General features: G+C 48.5%; 4 protein-coding genes across 4 annotated transcripts; 2 read left to right on the forward strand and 2 right to left on the reverse strand.

Moving 5' to 3' along the window:
- Positions 1–523: 523 nt before the first annotated feature.
- LAJ45_07893 (uncharacterized protein) lies at positions 524–1,098 on the forward strand (the record flags this gene model as incomplete). The annotated part of the gene is made up of 3 exons (XM_046117448.1): positions 524–532; positions 588–875; positions 955–1,098. The coding sequence occupies 3 exons, from the start codon at positions 524–526 to the stop codon at positions 1,096–1,098; spliced, it is 441 nt and encodes a 146-aa protein (XP_045969433.1).
- An 843-nt stretch (positions 1,099–1,941) lies between these two features.
- On the forward strand, positions 1,942–3,431 carry LAJ45_07894 (uncharacterized protein; the record flags this gene model as incomplete). Its single annotated transcript, XM_046117449.1, has 5 exons — positions 1,942–2,035; positions 2,092–2,396; positions 2,459–2,876; positions 2,948–3,203; positions 3,254–3,431. 5 exons carry the CDS (start codon positions 1,942–1,944, stop codon positions 3,429–3,431), a joined length of 1,251 nt encoding a protein of 416 aa, XP_045969434.1.
- Positions 3,432–4,850: 1,419 nt separating this feature from the next.
- On the reverse strand, positions 4,851–5,887 carry LAJ45_07895 (uncharacterized protein; the record flags this gene model as incomplete). Its single annotated transcript, XM_046117450.1, has 3 exons — positions 4,851–5,326; positions 5,421–5,538; positions 5,654–5,887. The coding sequence occupies 3 exons, from the start codon at positions 5,885–5,887 to the stop codon at positions 4,851–4,853; spliced, it is 828 nt and encodes a 275-aa protein (XP_045969435.1).
- Positions 5,888–10,336: 4,449 nt separating this feature from the next.
- LAJ45_07896 (uncharacterized protein) lies at positions 10,337–12,594 on the reverse strand (the record flags this gene model as incomplete). Its single annotated transcript, XM_046117451.1, has 5 exons — positions 10,337–10,625; positions 10,685–11,256; positions 11,358–12,114; positions 12,197–12,296; positions 12,468–12,594. The coding sequence occupies 5 exons, from the start codon at positions 12,592–12,594 to the stop codon at positions 10,337–10,339; spliced, it is 1,845 nt and encodes a 614-aa protein (XP_045969436.1).
- Between the last annotated feature and the right edge of the window lie 2,003 nt (positions 12,595–14,597).

The raw sequence follows: 14,597 nt of genomic DNA on the forward strand, positions 1-14,597 counted from the left end.
GTACTACCTATCCAATGCTACCATCCAGCCTCAACCACGTCCCCATATCCCCACAAACCAACCACATTCACAAACCATCACTCGAGCCCAACCACTCCAAGAACCCACAAACACATACAACATACCCCCAGAAAAGCCAGTCAATCCCACTTACCCCATCCCATCCTCCCATATCTCCCCACCTCCTCTCTCCCAAGCCAAACAAACAAACAAACAAAAACCCACCCCCTCACCCGCCCCACCAAAACCGAGTGACACCCCATGAACCCACAACCATCCAGGGTTAGGGTTCCAACTGCGGGTCAGGTCACATGGGCAAAATTTCCGCGCGCCCCACGAGTAATGAGATCATACCGACCTTTGGTCCACCCCACCATCCATCCATCCATCCACCCGCTACCGCCGCTTCATTAAACTCACCCACCCACCCACTCGCACGCCCGCCCAATTCAATTCCCCAGCATTTCACTCAATTCACGACCCTCAAATTGACCACATCAACTAACCTACCTCTGCCACTACTATGTCCGCCGTACGCCCCCCCCTTCCCCCCATCCACTACACCAAGCACATACTAACAGCACCAGAAAACCCTCCTGCACAAACAATACCGCACCCTCGCCGAGCTCTGGCCAACAGACCCCCTACGCCCCAACCTCACCCTCCAAACCCTCCTGCAGCAGCGCATCGCGCGCCAGTTCGTGCAGACCGTCGAAGGCGACAAAGCCATCCCCACCCAGAACCACCCGGGCCCCGCAACGACCGGGAGCAGCGGTGCAGAGGATGGGCGGCCGGTCGTCAAGTTTGACGAGAGCAGGGCGATGCGGGAGATCAATGCGCTGGGGAGCTTGTTGGAGGACCGGTATCGGAAGAGGGTATGTGTTTTCTTTTTGCTTGGAGGGGGGGAGAGGGGGGGAGAGGGCTAATAAGGGTGTGTGGGGCGGGGGGGGACAGTATCCGGTGTCGGATAGGATCTTGAAGCCGAGGGGGAACCCGCATTATTATGAGAATCTGATGAAGGAGCTTGAGCAGGCGCCCGGGAGGTCGTGGTGGGAGACGAAGTTGAATGCCTGGAAGGGGTATATCAGGATGAAGTAGGTTCTGCTATTCCTGGTTCCCCGGCTGGTTAGTCGATTGATTGGTTGGGGGCCGGGGGGGGGGGGGGGTTGTAAATATTATTACTGCTGCTGTATTTTTTTTGATCGCTGCTCTTTGATACATACTTTTTCGCTGTGGTTTTTTTTTTGTAGATATGTAATGGGAACATGTAGGCAGGTGTATTGTGTTGCGAGGTTTTTATGGTGCTGCTGAATTGGGGATATTACTCTTTGGGAATTACTATGGTTTGCAGTGTTGTTAAGGATACGATACCTAGTGCTAGTGTTCTACTACTGTTGCTGTGGTATCAATGATTTTTTACACCATGTTTGGCACTGATTAGTAGAGTAGATGCTCCCCAAATGACGTGCCATGTGGTCACTGTCTGGCTCTGACTGGCACACAGCTCACTAGCGAGACCCCGAGCCTGCCAAGCAACTTTGTTTCTATCAACTCTCAAACCCCAGTGTTAGACATACGGGCATACGGGCTATGATAGTGAATACATCTGAGTGATGTCCTGTGATCCGACAAAACCACCAGAAACAAGAAACACAACCATACCGATCCATAATAACAATCCAGTGGCCGATTGAGGTTTATCAATGCCCTTAGACCTCGATTCTGACACTCTTAGTTACTACAGTCTCTAGTACCGGGGATTCCAGAGCCAAGGTTTTAGGACATCCGTGTGCCTCCCCCCCACCACTATGCGGCTCAAGTGCATCTGCAAGGGTAGGTAAATTTTTCCCCCACAAGCAACAAAAAAAAGCCATCCTCGAAAACCTCAACACCACACTGCGAGTCTTCCTCTGATACCACCACCCACACATCACCACCACAATGTCCTCAGACAAAAAGCGCAAACGGTCCTCCACCGTTCTCCCCGATATCAAGATCACCACCGCACCCACCACCGACACCCCCCCCATCGTTGGTAAATCCCACCACTCCCCCCCAATTCCGCCAATAGCTAACCCGCCCCTCTCACAGCCACCTCTCATGGCATCACCCTCCCCCCAACTCTCCCATTAACTCCCTACACCCGCACCACCACAACCAGCACCAAAAAGTCGCGCAAGTCCGAGCACCTCCTCCACGGCTCCACCCAGCGAATCGACTACGAGGGCCGCGAGCTCCCAGAAGACTCCGACTACCACCGCTACTACGTCGGCATCTTCGACCCCGCCACAAACACCGTTGAGCTGCATGCCGCGCCCAAACTCCACTTCTCGCGCACAATCAAGGCGCACGCCGAGCGCGACCGCGAGATTGACGGGAAGGGCATTGTGCTGAACGTATGCCCCCCCATACCCATACTCAATGCCAGGCTAGTACTGATATATATGGCGCAATGTAGAATCAAGACTCCCGCGCCGCCCTCGGCCGCCAATTCGGTACCAAGAAGGCGCAAAAGGCCCTGTTATCCCGCGAGTTGAACAAGATCGATATCAGCGACATGGACAGGAGCGTGACCACCTCCATCATCTCGCAGGTCGAGGAAAACACCAAAGACATGCCCACTTCTGCGCAGCTTGGCACGCAACAACTCGACCTACGGCCCATCCCGCCCGCAAACAAGGACGCAACCCGCCCAGAGGACGTCTACAACCTCGACGACATCATCCCCAAGGACGAATGGAGTGTCCTATGGGTGCGCGAGTGGGAGAAGGGCGCCGGCAGCAACGAGGATGTAAAGAGTAGCACAAAGTCGCGCTTCGTGGCCACGCGCGTTGCAAAGCTCCTCGCCGCCGCAGCGGCGACGGGGAGAAGTGGAGGTGCGGCATTGACGCGCAGCTTAAAGCTACTGAAGTACATTGGGTACATGATTGAGTTCTACTTATTCCAGGTGCAGAGCAGGGGCGGCTGCCGAGCATGGCGAAGACGAAGAAAGCGCTGGGACTGGATCAGGTGCTGGTGGAGGGGCTGTATAGAAGGTTCGCGGAGACGACAATGTCGGGCGAGGGCGGTGAGGCGAGATGGGCAGTGAGTCCGTCGTTGTCGAATAAGCTGCTGTACTATCTGGCGGTGCTGTGCTTGATGGCAGACTTTTGGGAGGTGGATTTGTATGAGCTGAAGATTGACTTGGGGATGCAGATGCGAGAGTAAGCCTCCCCCTCCCCATTTGTCCTGGCACTCTACTAACAAACGGCAGAATAACGGCGGCGTTCAAAGAAGTTGGGTGCAGCGTCAAGGAGTACTCAAAAACTCAGTACCTCGACATGAAGATGACCAAGGCCGAAGCCACACAGCACAAGCGCGCCGTCCTCAAGATCCCACTCGAGTTCCCCAGTGCGCCGCGGAGACGGGCTGCTGGCGGGTCGAGGAGGTAATTTGCGTGTAGTTGTAGTTGTAGTTGTGGATTTTATATTTTTTTGTTCTCTTCTTTTTTTTTGCCCTTTGTAGTCCTCTATGGGGGCTTTTTTTTCCTTTCTTATGTGTGCTCGTGTTCTAGCAATCACACCCCCAGCAGAGGGGCTAATGTGGGGAAGGAATGTGTTTGTTCTGCTGTGGGTGTGGTGTAGATATCTGTGGTAGAAAAAAGTTTGAGTTCTTTGGGGTTAATTGTGGTTATGGTTTGGTTTGGTGTTGAGATGATCATTACCATGGTACGGGTGATAGGCTATGATGAGGCCAAGGGTACCCCTCCAACTGCGGCCTTGGTCCACAAACTCAGGACTTGCAATTGGTCGACTCAGCCTACTACTATATACTATAGAGAGCGACTATGTATATACATGTTAGTCCTGTAGACCTCCAATAAATAGTACGAACCACAAACCACAAACCCCTAACCAGCCTTTAATTTCTTAGTGGTGCCTCTACACCCGAGACTCACTGCCAGCTATTCACCGGGCCTGAGTGTCTTTGTTTGACCCCGGATACCGATTCTCATGATGATTGCAGATGCTTGCCACCGTTTGATAGAGATTGGCCCATAAGAAAGAAGGGCCAACTAAGCTTCTCCCGTGGAGAGCTGGTCTGTAATGATGGAATGGACGTAGCTGATGTGCTGCCATTGATGGCCATACCATAAGGTATATATGTAGGAAGATTCAATAGGTAACACGATGGATACGTGTAGTTCTGTTACGAAGCAGGATGGAAGCCATCTACTTATACATAAAAAAGTGACACGTCTAGTTAAGCTAAACTTCGGACACCGTTGCTAAGACTATCTTACAGTATGCAGGCCCGTGAAAGCTGCAGTCTTAGGTATATGACCTTTTACTTCTGTTTATTCGCCTTCACAGGATGCAGAGGATCTGTTCTAGGATGGGCCTGTAGATATTGTAGCTTGAGGAGGTTGGGTGCAGGTATGGTGATGACTTTTTTATGATTGCTCATTTGCCCTATATTTCTTTATATGGAGATGGTAGTTATTAGAAGGGCCGCTTGCAATTGGTGGGAGAACCAATCTTTAGGGTAATGATAGTTTGGTCAGTCAGTGGTAATAATGTTTGTGCTTAAGTTCAATTGATCAACCAAGACAATTGCAGCCCTGAGACAAGCATTCCCAAATTTTCTAGTAACAGCACCGTAGTAGTACCCTTACCTCTAGTTGTCGAGACCTCTAAAGTCCCAACTGCATGTAGAGATATCAGTGCAAAGATAAGCTGCCCATAAAAAATGCATTCAATTTATTTTGAGTCCCACATCCTCGTGTATCAATCAATCAACCAGGATTTATGTATTTAAGCTCCACCACAGTCTAGTCAATCTCCTCCAAGAACCTGCCTATCCACCTCCGCTCATTTCAAGCTACGCTCAATATCCCTCCTCATCTTCTCCGCATCCGACATGACCTCAGGCGTATACGCCGCCTTCAGGTCCTCGCTCTTGACGCAGTTCGTAGACTGGCTCAGCCCATTCGCATCATATGACGCCAGCGGCGCTGTACTGTCCCCATCCTCCTCACTGCTCGTGTCAGCAAGCCCACCATACACTTTCTGGTTTCCGTCGTCTTCGGGCTCTTCAGTCTTGATTGGCACTTCTGAGGGGCTTCTGTTCTCCTTCTGGTCGTAGGTGCCGTTTCTCTCAGCCTCCACACGCTTTTGGCTGGTCTCCTCTTGCTTCTTCTTCTGCGGGGTGCTGGGACTAGTGCTGGCGGGCGTCGACAGGAAGGTGTTGATGCCCCAGCGGAAGAAGAGGAGGGTGGTGATGAGGGATGCCCAGATGCAGGTTGCGATCGTGGCAGTAAAGGCGAGTGCTGAGAGCATTATGCATACTGCAGAACTATGTCAGAGGTCATGTTACTCCAGCTATCGCTGCTATCTACAGCCTGATAAGGGTTGTGGGGTAAGAAAAAAACAAGGACATACATCCAACCCCGACCCAGAACGCTATGAAGCCTACTGCAACACCGATGACGCCTAGTGCGAAGCCTAGCAACCCCAACACCGGAAGGATACCGAATAGCAGCTGGATCGCGATGAACGACTATTTGCATATATATATATCATTTCTACACATTAGACCAATATCCAATACCACTCAACTACTGCAGGCAGCAACAACAACAAGAATAACGACGATAACGACGATGGCCACGTACAGCAAGGAAAGGCTGATGTCTTGAAAAGACCACCGCATTCCGATAAAACCTCTCTCGGGCATCTTGATCCGCGACTTTGCTATCAAACTGCGCACCCATGTAGGAGACGGCGGATCGCATGTAGCTGGCCATCGCGGGGAGATATGTCTGGATCGTGAGATGTCTGATGCGCACCGTCGAGTCGAACTGGTTCGTGGGTGGGCGGTAGATGGATTGGTAATGAATGAAGCTCATCGATGGTTTGTACTAAGAGTGAAAAGAGGCAGGCGCACGGATAAGGTTATGACGTTTGTCGTATGTTGTCGCGCCTCTCACACCCTGCCTAGGCTTGTGAATTGCACGTGCGAATTGGCTTGGCTCATTCCAATTACCCATTCATCCACTGCTTATTTTGGGACTGGGGGGGGGACTTTATTTGGGAGCCTTGGTGCTAATCTCCTCGGGCTTCGTGGGATCCGCGCAAGGGGCGCTCTCACGGGATTGTGTTTTTGTTGCCCTCCTCCTTTCCTTTTTCCCTCGCCGCCGGCCGGTAATTACTTAGGGCCTTGAAGCCAAGCTCTGGTTTTCGGGGATTACTTACTACTATTAGGGTGCTACGGGTAATAATAAATGATACGGCTTTTGGTGGGTTAGTCTGGGCGTAGACCCCACGTGGGTTTTCTTACTTTTCCAGCATGAGCTTTGATTTGTCATTTGAAAAACGATGGATTGGGAATAGGGGAAATTTAATTAGGGGGGTAATGATTAACTACGGTGTAGTCAGCTTGCTTGTGCGCTCATGTAGTACCTAGCTACATGTTAGCGAAATCTCCGAAGGGCAGAGGTTTAATCTGCCCACGATCTGTGACCTCTGCCTGAGATCTGGCTCCGACTACCTCTTTGAATCGTTGTTTGCAGGGACAGCATTATTCATGTAGGTACATGTATATGTATGTATAACCACAGGATGCTGTTCCCGTCTGCGGAACCGTGTTATCAAAGTTATGTACTCCCCTACTGTCAGTAGACGATTATGTAGATCATCGAAAGACACAATACTATCACCTATCATTAGACGCAGTTTTCCACGGCAGCTGCGCAGGCCTTTACGGTCTCAAGCTGTAACCAGAACGGGTTTATCAAGGATCAAAGTAGAAGAACGCCTTGAGATATCTGGTCGTTGGCGTTTCCCCTTTCGTACGTGTAGCTTCATTTGGTGGCCCATCCCTATTCGATATCTATAAATTTCGATCGGCCGTTAGTAATCCAAGCCCACAGGGCTGTTGAGGAACAACTGGATAAGGAAACCAGAGATCTACAAAATATAATCAATCGAGAAAATGAAATTGCAATCCTAGGGCCCAATGAGACAGCATTCACAAAGCTTCTCGCAATGTTACACATATGTCCGTGGGGTCAGTTCATGGCATGATAATCATTTCCATTCTGCTGTCTTTGTATTGAACCTCCCTAACCCCTCCACCTCCATCCCGGTTCAGCCCGAGGCATAAACACGGGTAGGCTCTGGATCAAACTAATCCGGCAGTATCGTTCCCGAATAATCCAAGCGTAGCACAAAGTCATACAAATAGTGACCCCCAAATTTCAATCCAGTCGTCCACCTATCAAACAACAGTAGAGCACAGACAACAACATCCTTTGACATTTAAGTCAAGTTAGGTTTTCAATACACATATACCGTTGACGTGCAGCACGTACCAGCTTTTGCAATTGGCCGATTAAAAAAATCTGATATATGAGATGAGCAACCAATGCAGAGGAAACACATGAGGTGTGGGAAAAAAAAAAAAAAAAAAAGGTTGTGCAGACGTCACTAACGACTGTAGGTACTATCGTGATGTGTTTGTTATTTTAATTCTGTATAAAGGGTCCCCCGGAAAAAAAATTCTTGGGTGGTGGTGGAATTGGAGATCTAGCTGCGATTGAGCTCGCAGAATTAAGGACATGTAGTGCTTTGAAAATCGGGATGCGAATGTAACACCTACCTAGTTAGAGTAGAATAAGTACTCTACCGCGCAGAGATACTCAAATAGATATGCATGCAGGGTCTATTCTCTGATCATCGACCCTAACCCACTTGCTTTTTCTTCATTCTTCTCGGATCCCCGTCACAGATCTAGCGTCAAGCTCGGACGAAAAGAAAGGTGGCTTCCACGAGAATCCAGAAGGTCGAGAGTCGAGACTACTCTATTTTACCGAAGCAATGGTAGTGGTGGGTATCTATGTATACCACGAGAGAGCACCTCGAGGATTTGCATATGTGTATGGTTCGGAACTGGTCCGAAAAGTGTAGAGTATCGTCACCTCGAGCTAGGTAGGCCGGGGGCGGCAATGATTGCTAGAGCTACATACTCTAGAGAACCTAGTCAGTCATCATTGACGCATATAACATGTGCATGAGACCCGGTAGTTAGACGCCATTTTATACTCATCCTCAGGTCGCGCTTAGTTTCTCCGCAACTTGATCGTGTAAGTATAACTGCTTTTTTTCTCGACAGCATCAACTCCATGTATGGTGGACTGTGAACGTTCGAACCACGGTTTTGACACCGAGGTTTCAAGTCATGATTTCTCCCTAGCCGGGCTTCCCACAAAAACCCTTTGGAGGGCAGGGAGTGTGAGTGAGCGTGGGAAACACGTGTAGCCGTACCAGGGGTAACCATGGATCTATTGGATGATCCCGCGTTGAAGTCCTATCTACACCGGCATATAATATCGTGGCTATTGCATATTACATGATATGTAGAGCACGTACACGCTAGGTAGAGTAGGTACTCTCCGCTAAGACTTGTACGCACGTATTGATTAATACTCTGTGCTCTCTGTACGGCTGTAGAGTATACATACATTATACATACATATTAATGTAGTTGTAGACTTTTATACGCTGATCGGAAATACCCCAATAGATCATCCGGCAGTCAGTCTGTCTGTCTCTGCAAGCCCGGAATGCTTCCTTTTTCCCTGGAGGGCATTGCAATACATTCGTATTCAGCTCTGGGGCCGAAAGAGAAAAAAAACCCCAGCCACGAATCAGAGACGGTTGATAAGAAAAGCATTCTCAGGCACAGGATATGAAGTTTTTTTTTTTCCTCCCACCTACCAGGTCGACCGAGCGATCATAAATCGGAACGTCATAGCTGCTCAATTTTTGTCTTTGATTTGTCAATTGACGAGATATGCACAGCAGCGGCAGGCAGGGACGTCAGGCCAAAACATGGAATTTGACCCCTTGAGACGTGCGCAGCTGGAATGTTTGATCTTGTAAGGTGTGAATTTTGTTGCATGCGTGCTCACGTCCAATTAATTACAAAAGAAAAGAAGGAAAAGAAAAGAAAAGAAAAAGAAGGGGGGGGGATGAAGTGAAGGGATTATGTGGGAGCGGGGAAGTTCTTGGGCTCTCTCGGGATTTGGCCCTAATAATAGCTGGTAATATTGGAATAATAGAGCCCGCCTTATAACTCTCAATCCCATACTTTAGTAGTAATGAGTAATAGTAGCACTGGCGGTGGTACTACTATTACTAGTAGTAGACTAGTAGTAGTAATAGTAGCAGCAGCAGCAGTAGCAGTAGTGTGACCAGACACAGAAAGAAAGGAATAGCGATAATGAGAAGAGTGATAGTAGTTGAAAATTGTATTTCTTTCTCCCCGCCGTTTTGCCCCTTCCTTGTTCCCATTGCACCAACCCCGCGTGCACCAGAGAATCCATAACCAAACCAAAAAGCCAAATCTATGTAGCCATATGACATAAGAAAAAAGTAACGATAGAAAGATAGAACACCCTACAGCATAAAAAAGGGAATAAATAATAAAACATAGGAAACATAAAGAGAGGTGAATAGTAAGAATAGAATAACTAGAAAACTAAAAACGGGTATATCGCAGCAAAAGATATCATTAACCACTAGTATAGTTAGTAGTGAAATCGACCGGCCAAATGTTCTTTTTATCATCTTATTCCCGTGCAGCGCTGTATCATTAATAAACCAAGTGAGACGATGCCATCGCTACAACGACATGCGTACCACATGACAACCAAACAAGCAAGCAAGCATATCAGTGAATAATCGAACTAGGAAAGACAAAGGAAGTTCCCAAGACTGGAAGAGAGAAGTATATGAAGACCGGCCGACGAACTGAGCTCAGTTGGTCAAAGAAAAGAAATAGAAATGGGGGTTATAAATAACCCAAATGAACTAAAAGCAATCGTACAAACCTATTCCCTTGTCCATCCCTGCTAGTGGGTCAATCAGAGAAACAGCATGCGCCGAATTTCGCCCCCATAGCCCAAAAAAAACGAGTAAAAGGAAGAGGGTATGATAAAAATAGCACATGAACATAAAAGAAAAAGAAACAAGAGGTATCAGACAAAAGAGACGATTGATGATGGGTATACAAACAATATTTAAAAGGAGGTTGAAAAAAAAAAGCCCGCCCGTCCCTGACACAAGGAATATCTTCCCCTTTCCCTTTCCCAACATGTAACCCACTGTGCACCAACATCCAAAAGAAACGGAAGTAAAAACAATGAAAGCACGTAAGATCTTTCCTCGAAATATGAAAGACGCCTACGTAAACCCAAATCGGCCCAATAACCCAAAACCCCTGAAAATAAAAACATTCTCGCAAAATCAGATATATTCGCAAGATAACGTAATTTAAGACTCATCCAGCTCGTCCTTTAGCTCAGTTGTTGCATCATGGTGCTGTGCATCAAGCTACTGGGCATACTCATGGGCATCTGATGATGATAACCGCCATGGTCTGATGTTTCTGAGACATCTTCAATTGTCTGGAGCTGGTCGTCCTCGTTATCCTCCTCACTGTAGCTGTTGTAGTTCTCATTTGGGCCGGCAGTGCCATCACGCTCATGAGTACGCTTGTGTTGAGCAAGGTTATCAGAACGAGAGAAGGCCTTATTGCAGTGATTGCAAATATACGGTCGCTCTTGAGTATGGGTGCGCACGTGTCTAAAGAGTTTTTATTAGCATCAAGAAAACGAGCCAATGAGCGGATGGGGAACACATACCTCTTTAGATGTTCTAATCTCTTAAATAGCCGCCCACAAGACGGGATGGGGCATGAGTGCGACTTCTGGGGGTAGGGGCTGACTTCCATGACAGTTGCGCTCTTGGCACGTCTAATTGCGGTCGGGCGCTTAACCTCGGATCCAACACCATAATCTGACTGGTCGCAATTTGACATAGGGGGCAATGAACCCTCTTCATGGTGCATCATCGACTGGTGTGGTGCAGGGCTATTGTCTTCAGCCAGCGATAGTGGTGTTCCATGTCGCGATAGATCCACAATTTCGCGGGGCTGCATGTGCCCCATATTGATTGGGGGAGACTCCGAATCGCTGTGGTCAATACCCGACGCGGTGGTTGAGCGCCTAAGCTGTTCGCTTGTTCGTCTAACATGGCCAGCGGCAGCGTTAGTGGCATTGGCCAAAGCGCTGATACCAGGCGTGATTGATGATCTTCTACGACGCTGTTTGTAGGTCGGAGATCCTTCAATGACGGAGTAGACGTTGTTGGTGTATGCGCGTGGGTGGATGAGAACGGAGGAGCGTTGCTCACAGGTGGCAGCGGGAGGATCATGCTATTAATGGAATGCCCAGCATGACCAGACATGGTGTCGTAGCCATCATTTGCCAAGTAGTGGGGCTCAGAGATCTGAAGCATCTGTTGAGGAGGGGTTACTGGCTCGTAGGAAATTCCTCGTGCACTGTAATCCTCAGATGGCGCAAAAGAAGGAGCTGGTGAATACTCGAGGTAGCTGGGCATAGAGATAGTCCTCTGGTGTTGGTGCATCGGCCTTGAGAGCGGCAAGCCGTTTCTCTCAGGGTAGTATGGCGCCATACCATAATCTTGCTCCTGTTTTACTGGAGCAGGGGTCATCTGCATCGGGCCATACGACATTGGGTGCATATCTTCGGGCACAACGGGCATGGAGTGGGGAATTATTTGGGGTGGTGGCATCGAATCCATCGCGCGCATTACGGGTGAAGTGGAGGATGAGTAAGAAGCATGTGCAGAAAATGATGACGAATTTGCCTGCTGCGCCTTGGTGAGCTGCTCGAATAGCGACTGGGATGAGTCGAATTCGAAAGAAAGTGCCGGCTCGCTAACGGCAACAGTTGTCGCTTCTTGACCCATCTTCTCTCTCTTCAGGTCACGCTCCAGAGCGTCCAGGAAAAGGCGATCATGGGGAACGCTATACCAGTAGAATACCTTCTGCTTCTTCTGGGTTCTAATGCAGTTGTTCTTGTAGAGAAAATCAAGAAATGGGCTCTTGGGCTCCTCAAGCGACGCATCCGTACCAGACTTCAGATTTCTTAGGTCGGAAAATATACCCTCCTCAAATTTCTTGGAATTTTTCACCGGTCGTCCGAACGCCTGGAAGCGGAAAGACAGGCATCTTACGATGTCTGTACCAGAAATATGGAAAAGGTTATTCCTGCAAGGTATTTTCGTTAGCGAGAATTACAAAAAATCTTCGGGATTTTCTTTTTTTTCTTCACACAATCAGAGCCTCTTACCATAGAACACATGATACATATTCGCCGGTTGGTAATAAAAATCTTCTAATGTATTGTTCCGGGGCCCAGTCGACTGGGGCAGAGATGAGAAAGTATTTTACTGTACCAAACCGTTAGCACAATGTAATTCAACGCTGTAGCCCGATCTTCCGAAAGTTCACGAAGTTCGCGATATTTCTTTGATCGAATCACGTAAAGAGATATTTATATATAAAATATATATATGATTTATATATATATATATATATATATATCCAAAGAAGGCGCTTACAGTTATCGACTTGTTGAAGAGCAACCTGGACTTCCTGAGGTAGCGATTGCTGGGCTTCTGTTGAAAGCATAAATGTTTCGGGCTTTTGGTTCACAAGTTGATGCTGGCTGTACATTAGGTGGGCCATGGCTGCGATAGTCGCGCTATGAAGCGACCGGCACTTTATTGATTGGGGGAAAAGGGCGAATGGGGGTTAAGCGAATTCTGCGTGCAGAACTGTCGTGGGGTCGCTGTGTGCTAGGAGGTGACCAGCAAATAAGGTGGGTTTAGGGCAATGTTAAACGTTCTCAGAATGATCTTCTCAAGCCGCGGTTGCGCGTGTATGATTCCTTTTTAGAAATGGAAAAGACACAGGTTGTAGGTGGGGGACAGAGCGAGAGTGAGGAAGGATTTGAATGAACGATGGGGTTGAGGGTCCTGCCTCTGTAGTCCTGCGTAAAGAAAGGCCAGTCTTTAGACGCGTGAACGTTGAAATAAAAAAATAAAAAACAAAGAAAGCGTATGAAGCACAGGAACTTCAAGAGCCTTTTTTGGGAAGAGGGGAAGGTAAGTAGGAGGAGGAGGGGGAGGTAGGGTAAGAAGAGAGAAGCGGCGAAGGAGAGAGAGAAGAAAATCTGGGACGACGAGGGGGAAGAGAGGGGAGAACGGGGGAGAAGGGAGATGATGCACGGTGTATATGAAGGGATGTTTGTGGTGGGAAGGGGGTGGAGTTGGGTAGGGCGCCTAAGGGGGGGGACTGAGTGGAGTGCGCCCTGGTTCACTTTTTTTTACTGTGGAGGGGCGTTGGACCTTGAGGGGGAAGAGAGAGAGGCAAGCAGTGAGGGCGGGAAAGCAAGCGGGCTGCTGGCTGACTTGGGAAAAACGGGTGGATGGATATGGATATGGGTTGAGAATTTCGATATGGATGTGGATATGGATACGGAGGTGATCCTCGTCTTTGGTGGATCTGGATGCTGGTCAAAAATGGGAGCCCTGCCCCTCTAGGTACGAGGAGGTTTTTTTAACAACCCTCTGCAGTTGTTGTCGTTGGTTGGCGGGTGGAGCTGGACCTGCTTGTTCATGGATTCGTGGATGATTTCTGTGTGTTTCTTCTTTCTCCCACTCTTCGTCTGCTTCTATTTCTTCTTTCTCCCCACAGTGACTTTGGTTGGATCTCTCGTCTGGGGTTGGTTATCTTCGTTGTAGTAGATATTCCCACTCTGTAATTAATCCTAACATTCAAATACCCTAGTTGTCCTCTATGGCCTCTTCCCTGAGTCTCTATTCCCAAGGTATATCTCTCGCGCTTCCCCCACTGCTCTGGTCTAGGTTTATTATCTTGCCCTCACTGGATCAGAGCACCGTTTTGTGTGATCCCGGACAATGGCCACTTGATCCCTTCCCCGCCCAAGGAAACGAAAAATGCAAGTGGGTGGTGTATCAGAAAAGGGGTATTCCCAGTATACATTGTTCTTTGCCCAACGGTCACGGTTCTTTGGTGCTTGCTTGCTACCTCTTTCCATCTCTACCTCTTCTCTATTAAATTATTACACCCCCCGTCGACATACCCACCTACCCACCACCCACCTCTCTTTTGCTTCTCTGCCTTCTCCAAAAAAGTCTGCCGCTGCTTCCTGGCTGTGCCTTGTCCGATGGAGATGCCTGTTCCTGTTCAACGCACAGTAATGCCTGTCCTGGCTGCTGATTCGGTACCTACTTTTTCGAAACCTGAAACACGCGCTTGCGACCCCTCGACATCACCCACCCAATTCCTATCCATCTGGACGTCCAACGTCCAGGTTGTTTTTTTTGTTTTCTTTCACTGTAATTTTCCCTTTCTTTTACCGTCCACACACTCCATCCCCTCCGCTGCAATGCAAAATACGTAGAGAATGAACAGTGGCCACTCAGCGCATTCGGAGCTTTTGTAATCCAATACACGAGACCGGGCTGTGAATGACAAAAATTATTCTCGTAAAGAGGCCCTATTGGAACCAATTAGAACATCGACGTGTGACCGCCTGAGCGTAATCTCGTGGATGTGTTGTCTTGGTTCGGCTTTTTTTACTTACCCCCTTGGGACTCTCCATTTTTATTGGTCAACCGGACGATCCTTACTAACGAACGAATACGCGAACGACAAACGTCCGG

This window comes from Morchella importuna, assembly GCF_003444635.1.
Source record: "Morchella importuna strain M04M26 chromosome Unknown Morimp01GS026, whole genome shotgun sequence".
Lineage (NCBI taxonomy): Eukaryota > Fungi > Ascomycota > Pezizomycetes > Pezizales > Morchellaceae > Morchella > Morchella importuna.